Source organism: Camelina sativa, chromosome 5 (assembly GCF_000633955.1).
Source record: "Camelina sativa cultivar DH55 chromosome 5, Cs, whole genome shotgun sequence".
NCBI classification, from domain to species: domain Eukaryota; kingdom Viridiplantae; phylum Streptophyta; class Magnoliopsida; order Brassicales; family Brassicaceae; genus Camelina; species Camelina sativa.
This window is the reverse complement of record NC_025689.1, coordinates 10,345,775-10,353,862: the sequence shown is the minus strand read 5'-3', so window position 1 is coordinate 10,353,862 and position 8,088 is coordinate 10,345,775. Positions and strand designations below refer to the sequence as shown.

The following is an 8,088-nucleotide window of genomic DNA, read 5'->3' as shown; positions in this document are numbered from 1 at the left end:
ATGAAAGGCAATTCTTAATCTAATCTAATATTTATTGAATGTCTGAGTATTCCGAGACTTTCATGAGTCTAGATCCAAAGTATCTTAGGTCCTTTCCAAAATTATTAATTAAATTCCCTCTCTGGATATCCAATCTAATTGAAAACTCAGTAAATGGAACTAAATTAGTAGTGGCAAGTAAAGATTTACAGATTGCCCTCCACTACTTGAAGTTTTCCTTGAATCTGATAGGCAAAACTTTAGGTTAGATAATAGAACCTCGAGAGCCGGGGGCTTAGAATAACGAAAAGAAAGTATCAAGAGTCTTTTCCTACGTTTGATATTTAAAGTCTGTTGTTGAGGCGGCACCCGGATTTGAACTGGGGAAAAAGGATTTGCAGTCCCCCGCCTTACCACTCGGCCATGCCGCCAAAACGATAGAAACTAGATTCCAATTTTCTTTTTCAACTCCGAAAAAAATATATATATAGATTTTAAGTCACAAAATATAGAATCTAGTACAAACCAGAACCATTAACTATTGACTGTAAATTCATTACCTTTTTTGAATTAAAATTAAAATCTACTTTTTTTTATTTCTAATAATATTAAGAAAATCATTAGAAATACATTTATAACTCATCTATATTGAGTTTTTTTCAATTAAAAAGAAATCTTCTTCAATTTCAATTATAACAGTAATTATGAGTATATGTAAACCCCAGAATCAGAACATACGTTATGTTGTGTTATAGAGCTATAGCTCTATAATGGGGTATTTTATCTCTCTAGGGATGCTTTTGAGGAGTAATTCTCAATAAATTTTTATATTTCAATTTTTCCCTTGACTTGAAGAGAACATTTCCTTTTTGATAAAGCACAGCATGTGCTGTCCCAAATAGAACTGTACCACAATAAAAGAAGAAAAAGAGACATATATATCTGTGCATTCTTTTTTATTTTAATAATAAAAAAATTAATAAATAAAAAAACACAAGTTTTCTTACCTACTTCAATTTTTTGATATTCTAACTATTCTATTCAAAATAGGGAAAAATCAATCTCTTTTCTGCAAATCTTTTTTTAAACAATGAAATACAAATACATGAAAAAGTAAAGTGGTTAAAAAAAAAGTTTTCTATTTATTATATGTTTATCTGCTCGAACAGATCCAATGATGAATAAATTTTTAATGGTATGCAATCGAATTGGAATATGTAATATCATAGGTGAAAATGAAATTACTTTTTTTCTAGTCTTTACAAAACTCCGTAAGTTCCAGTGGTATTTCTCAATTCTGTTCCATGTTGGATCTATTTTTTTTTTTTTAATTCCAATTGAATCTAGTCTCCGTTCATACGTATTTCATACATTCCATATATCTTGGAGTTGGATAAAATTTCATGTGATTCAGTAAACAGAATAGAAATTCCATTATTGCTAGATCGAATTCTATGGATATGATTCGGTGAAGAATGAGAGATGGGATGGGATTTTTTCAATAAACGGATAAATGGGAAATTCAAAAAAGATGCTTGGGGATGAAAAAGAGGGAACATCTACAATACCCGGATTTAATCAGATACAATTTGAAGGGTTTTATCGGTTTATTGATCAGGGTTTAATAGAAGAACTTTCTAAGTTTCCAAAAATTGAAGATATAGATCACGAAATTGAANCTGCGGTAGTGACCTAAAACTCCTATTCTCTTTACTTTGAGTAAGCAACAGATGGACCGCTTTTAGCTGCTAGTATACAGGAGCCGTTGTTTCGATTTTGAGTAAGCAACAGATGGACCGCTTTGCCTGTATTCTGTGTATTATGGTAAAGCTCCAAGAACCGTCGTACTACTTGTCCCGCAGATAATTTCTTGGAAGAATCACACAGCTCGGCAAAGGTCCTGAAGGTTCAAAGTTATATGCTATTAATAATGATTCGCAAATTGTAATGAAACGGGTTAAGGATGAAATAGAGAAGACATACTGTAAACTGAGTAGAACAGACTCCATGGCAGATGCTTCCTCCAATGCACTTACTGCTCCCGAAACTGCTGCTTGCCTATGTGATGAGACTTCCTGAAAGGAGAGGTTTGAAACACATGACTACTAATTCTCAGAGTCGCTAGATTGATCCAAAATACTGTACCTTTCCAAGCAATTGAATGGCTTTTGGGAGTCCACTCCATAAGATTCTCTGATCAGACCAAGTCCTGTGACTTGAAGGCAGCTTAAAAAGCTCAACTGAAGGAGCCACTGCTTTTGACAACGACTTGATACCATCTTTGGGAGATATGGTCATGGATATAGGTGATGCAGGCTTGACCACATTTCTATTTCTTAACGCAGGGGTGTCGCAGGTAAGGTGATTTAATATAGGTGACTTGATACCATCTTTTGGAGATATGGTCATTGATATAGGTGATACAGGCTTGACCACATTCCTGTTTCTTAAAGCAGGGGTGTTACAGTTAAGGTGCTTTGATGGGGACTCACTCTTTGACAGATTCTTATCAGGCAAGATCTTCAAAAACAAACATAGAAGAAATCTATGGAATCAAGAAAGATTCACTAACATTGTAACAACTTATAGAGAACAAGAAACCCTAAAAAACTCAAAACACAGCTTCCAAAATCCAAATGCAATAACATGGATCAAACAGAGCGATTCACCGAGCAAGAAGCAACAACTTAAAGAACAAGAAACCTAAAAACCACTCAAACAGAACGATTCACAGAAGAAGATGGAAGATGTACCAGTTTAGGTTTGAGACGTGGGGAAGAAAGAAGCAAAGCGGCGTCACGGCGGTGAGTCACAGGAGGAGGAGGCTGATCCCAACAACTCCTTCTCGCGGAATCCAAACTCATCCTCCTCATCTCAACAAGATTCTTCTTCTTCGTCTTCGTCGTCGTGGGCGAAACAGAGGTCTGGGTAAAAGGAAGAAGCAAATCGCTAGAAAAAAGATCACTAGGGTTTCCAACGCAGAGCCTCCGCTTCGGCACTGGTTTCAATCCACGGATTACAGGAACAGGGCATCCTTTCTCAATGTGTAAACCGCCGAGGATGTACACAAACTGCCCTAGCTGGATTTCATCGGAGCGTATGAGATCAGCGTCGTCTCCGGCAGAAACGGCGACGTAAGCGGCGTGGAGAGAGTCAGAGACTTTGACGAAGAATGCTTCGCTACGCCATTGGTCGTCAGAGAGACAAGGAACGATTTCTATGACTTGTAGGAGTGGTGAGCGGTGTGAGGAGGAGAGTAACGGCGGTGAAGAAAGTGAGTTACCGGCGGCGAGATTGAGAAGGTTGGAGAGAACTCCGGGAGTAAGACACGCCATGGTTCGGTTATAAAACAGAAGCATCTTTTGGGGGAAGGAAGGAAGGAAGAAGAGTAGTTGTGAATCTCAAAGAGATGTGTCTTGGGGAATGTGAAGAGTTCGTCGTTTACTGTGTCGGGAAAAGTAAACAGTTTTTGTCAGAATGCTAAAAAGCTCTCTCCCTATCTTCGAGATTTGATGGGCAAGAGTAAGCTTTTGTTGGTTGCAGGTGTAAAGCACGAGCCTTTTTGTCTTTTTTTGTTTGTTTCCTTTGTAAAATTCCTAATTGCAAAATTGTCAGGGCATTTGTTAGCTAGCCTAGTTCCAATCCAACTATTTGGAATGAGACAAAAACATATTCTCTACAGATAAGTTTTCTTCTTTTTGTAGTTATTAATAGGGCTTCTTCATGCAACTTTTTCCCAACTGGGCCGACTACTGGTTGTGTCCTTCTTGTCGAGTTTCGGCCGAGTTAAGGACCGAACTGCTGAATTGTTCCAAGGTGACTCGCTTCGAAATCTAAAAACCGGTTAAAATCGGTCCACAAAATTTAAGTTCACCATTTTGTTTAGTTAGGGACCCTAACTTAGGGTTTGCACACACCAAAAAAAAAGTTGTCTTCTTTCTCTATTTTGTTATGTTTTTCCAAATTTATAATGGAAACTCAAAAGTCTATGTTGTATCGTATTATGATGGGCCAACTCAAACTCAAAGGAACCTTTTTGTAAGAATGTTTTCATGAAAGGCTTGTTTAATACACCTTCTAGTAGAGAACACAAGTGAAGTGTCCAATCATATTTACTTACTTGTGTTTGTGTGTTGTTGACACTCCAACTAGTCCATCAGGTCTTACTCGAACCAACCATCCTTCCATTAGTTTATGAATTTGCTTTGATTGTTGTACCTTTGTTGTTGGTATATCTTTTCAACAACTCTTTTGCTACCTTTATCACCATTACCTAAAACGTATGGTTAGATTGGCGACATGGATTTTTATCAATTAATATTTGGATTGTGTATGAGGGGCGGATCTACAGTGGTTATTGGGTGGGGCACGTGCCCCATTCTAAGTTTTTAAAATTATCAATGATATAAAGTGTTCTCCTAGTTCATTTGGTATTAGGGTACCCCATGCACCATTTGTAAACGAGTTCGATTCTCCTCAGAATTTTTTGGTTGTATTCTTTTTTTTTTTTTTTTCTTTTTCCATAGCCATTGTTCCCTTATTAAGTGGTCTACCATATGTTTTTAATTATTCTTTCTGATTGGTTTAATAGTGTTTCGGTCTTATTTATTTTTTTACTACCTTATACTTATTAACAAAATTTAAATATTCCTTTCCTACTACTAAATATATTTATATTTACATTAAAAAGTATTTGCAAAATTAGTATACAATATATTTTTTGTAGTTTATCTAATATATTTAGAGGATAAACTTGTGTGAATAATATATGTTTAAATATAATTTTTATTTTAAATATATCTAATATGCAATTATATATACATTTAGAAATCATATAAAAATAAAATTTTAATTATTAAAAATGGAAAGTTATATTTAATATTTGTGTTATGTAATTTTAATATTAATAATAATAAAATTGATAGATACAATCTAAAAAATTTAAAGTTTCAGTGAACTATCAACTATAATAAAGTTTTATAGAATAAGTTCAATGAAACTATATTCAACTCGATTACATTGTACTTCTAGCATCTATCCAAATTCACATTGAACTAACTATAAATTTTTTAATACCACTGAATCTATTAAATTCATCCCAAAATATGAAGATTAATAAATATATGGATCACACTTGTAAATTGTAATCATTTCTTAGTTTATTTATAAAGCAAGTAATACTCCAAACACTCACAGTCACCGACCTCTTACGTTATAATTCGAAAGTGAAAATAGACCTATAACTACCCCTTCTAATTAAGATCTATATAGTTGTCTCCTCTGAAAAAAAAAAAGAATATTAGATTCACTCTTTTGTATGATCAACGATGGGAAGTGAAGTGATAAGCCCGACCAAGCCACGGTTTGATCTAAGCATGTCGAAAAGAACTAGAAAACCATGGTCTAGTCTCATCAACGATATGCATTACCTTGATTTATCCACCCAAAGCTCACAACCAAAACCGGACAAAGAGCAAGAGAAAATCGAAAACAAAGAAATTGATCGTCAGAGTTTGAACAACCTGATGAGATGCGAGGAGAAATCGAATGAAGAAACTAATGTTAACAACAAGAACTCTCTAAGTCAACATTTCGGGGATGACGAGGGGATCAAGCAGACGATGCAATTGGTGGTGAAGAAAGAGAAGCTAGGTGGTGTGAAATTCAAAGGTATGGTGGGTCGTTATGTTAAGGTCTGGAGCGGTTTGATAAAGGCCAAACGTGACCGCAAAACGCCGGTCTTACGGTTCAAAACTTGATTTCCATCGTATACGTTTCATGTACGTGATCACGTCTATATACCTACATTGGATATGTTACGTTCGTATTATTGATGTGTACCGTCGTATATTTTTGGATTTTTTTTTTGTTTTTTTTATACAAAATCTCCCTACATAAATTTGTAAGTGCATCAGAGCTCTATCTGTGACACGATGCTATGGAGAGTCCCAGAGGTCTGATTAGCTGACGTGGCATGGAATGCTGAGGTGGAGGAAGATTGTTGGACAAGATGACGAGCCATGGAATTTGGAAAGAAGAAGCAATCATGATATACTCGAAGATATTGAGAGTATATCTCGATGGGAGAATAAGGAAGTAATATTCTTGGGGATCAAAAATATTTCCTTATCGATAGGATGCATAAAGATTTATGTTAGAAATTGGGTGTGCAAGTATAAATAGACGAGGGCTAGCCGCAAAAAGAGGTAGCACTCGCGGGGATAAAAGTTGTGAGATTTGTAACCTTCAAGCAATCATAAAAAGGCTTAGAAGGGGAGTGTGCTCGTTTCTCTTAAATCTACACAGGGTGTTGTGTTAGATAGATAGGAGAGTGAACTTTGCTTCAAGTCTTGTAAGAAACGTGAGTTTTTGTATAAGATTGAATAAGAAGCGTTTGCTTGGCGCAGTTCCAAGTGGGTTTATTGCTTGTGTGTATCTCTATACCCTTACAATTGGTATCAAAGCGGACACCTGATAAAAGTTCTGATATCCTTTTGTAACAGGTGAGATCTTGCAACATGGATATGGAGAAATCACTGGGGTTCGTTGTGTCACCAAAACTACTGAATTTCAACTCTGAGAGTTTTGGGTACTGGAAAGTCATGGTAAAGCAGACCATTTTGAGTATTGATGTGGAAGCTTGGATTGCAGTGGAGGATGGCTGGTCATCACCTATGGTCAAGGATGAGAAAGGTAATTTTGTTCCCAAGCAGAAGACGAGATGGACAGCTAAGGAAAAAGCAAAATCAAAATATAATTCCCAAGCATTATTAGTAATCTTCAATGCTCTGCCAATGGAGATTTTCATTCTAGTACAGGGGTGTGTGTCTGCCAAGGAAGCATGGAACTGTCTGGTAATCTTGTTTGAAGGCACAAGCAGTGTTAGGCGCACCAGATTGGATAATCTTGCATCTGAATATGAGAGACTTCACATGACTGAAAATGAATCTGTTGTCAGCTACAGCAGTAGATTGAATGAAATCACACAAAAGGCTGTAGTTTTGCGAAAACGATACAGCGATGAGTCAATGGTGAAAAAGTTTCTTGGGAGTTTGTCTGATAAGCTTCAACTGCACATGTCTGCTGTAGTCAAGTCTCTAAACTTAGAGGAGGTTAAGTTTAATCAGTTAATAGAGATTATGCAGGCCGTTGTCATACCTCAGGGAAGAAATGAAGATATCAAGGAGGACGAGGTCTGGTCAGAAGAAGAGAATGTAATCAGGACAGATAATCTCGACTGTCAAATGGCATATACAACCAAAAGAGCAGAGGGTGATCAGGCTAAGTGGTACTTCGATAGTGGATGCTCTAGGCATATGACAGGTGCTCTTGAAATTCTATCACATGTAGAGACTGTCAATGAAGGGAGAGTTACTTTTGGAGATGGAGGAGAAGGATTAATCCGAGTAAAGGGTACAACTGGTGGTGTCTCTCAACCACATCTAAAGGATGTTATCTTAGTTGATGGTTTGAAGGCAAACCTGATAAGCGTCAGTCAGCTGTGTGATGAAGGTCTGGATGTCACTTTTACCAAGAAGGGGTGCGAGGTAGTTGATCAGCAAGGATCTGTTCGATTCAGAGGAAGGAGATCTAGTAACAACTGTTACATGTGGGAATCGGCAATGCAGTGCGTCAACACAACCACTGGGTTGAACACTGATATGTGGCATCTGGAACTTGGTTGTATGAACACACACACAACGATGAGGCTTGCTAATCAAGAAGCTGCACATGGGACTTCTGAGCTGAAGGATGACCCACACTTCATATGTGGTCCTTGCAACAAGAGTGCAAAGTATTTTATCCTAACTATTCGGAGTAATCATGAAGGAGAATTACAGAATGACAGGTCTAATCAATTTTGTGGTCGTTAAGGTCTTATTCGTCAATACTCTGTCCCAAGAACATCAGAGCAGAATAAGGGTGTAGAGTGGGAGGACAGAGCACTGCAGGAGATAGCACGAGCTGTGTTGCATGAAAATAAGGTTCGTCATCGGTTCTGGGGTGAAGCTATATCCTGGTACATCATCAACCGAGAGTATGTTCAATCAGGAATTAACAAGACTTCCTGTGAGGTGTGGAAAGGGAAGTCTCCTACAGTGAGCTACT

The 8,088-nt window shown here is 37.0% G+C and overlaps 2 protein-coding genes and 1 non-coding gene across 4 annotated transcripts; 1 reads left to right on the top strand and 2 right to left on the bottom strand.

Annotated features, from left to right (window-relative positions):
• TRNAC-GCA lies at positions 340-410 on the bottom strand. The gene has a single exon. It is a non-coding gene; the product is annotated as a tRNA-Cys (tRNA).
• On the bottom strand, positions 1,659-3,480 carry LOC104786420. The gene is made up of 4 exons (XM_010511835.1): positions 2,733-3,480; positions 2,125-2,499; positions 1,963-2,054; positions 1,659-1,879 (listed from the first exon to the last, which is right to left on the bottom strand). The coding sequence occupies exons 1-4, from the start codon at positions 3,336-3,338 to the stop codon at positions 1,690-1,692; spliced, it is 1,263 nt and encodes a 420-aa protein (XP_010510137.1). The 5' UTR covers positions 3,339-3,480; the 3' UTR covers positions 1,659-1,689.
• LOC104786419 lies at positions 5,256-6,401 on the top strand. 2 transcript variants are annotated; one of them, XM_010511834.1, is made up of 2 exons: positions 5,256-5,759; positions 5,895-6,401. In XM_010511834.1, the coding sequence occupies exon 1, from the start codon at positions 5,307-5,309 to the stop codon at positions 5,736-5,738; it is 432 nt and encodes a 143-aa protein (XP_010510136.1). In that variant the 5' UTR covers positions 5,256-5,306; the 3' UTR covers positions 5,739-5,759; positions 5,895-6,401. The 2 variants fall into 2 exon arrangements, with proteins under 2 accessions (XP_010510136.1, XP_010510135.1); XM_010511833.1 differs by having other exon boundaries at positions 5,887-6,401.

What these genes read in the sequence shown, in the direction of transcription:
- LOC104786420 (XM_010511835.1), bottom strand. Translation starts at nt 3,338, where the DNA reads ATGCTTCTGTTTTATAACCGAACCATGGCGTGTCTTACTCCCGGAGTT. An exon ending in CCATTCAATTGCTTGGAAAG is followed by an intron (nt 2,055 to 2,124) that starts GTACAGTATTTT and finishes CTCTCCTTTCAG; the next exon opens with GAAGTCTCATCACATAGGCA. An exon ending in TCTGTTCTACTCAGTTTACA is followed by an intron (nt 1,880 to 1,962) that starts GTATGTCTTCTC and finishes TTGAACCTTCAG; the next exon opens with GACCTTTGCCGAGCTGTGTG.
- LOC104786419 (XM_010511834.1), top strand. Translation starts at nt 5,307, where the DNA reads ATGGGAAGTGAAGTGATAAGCCCGACCAAGCCACGGTTTGATCTAAGC.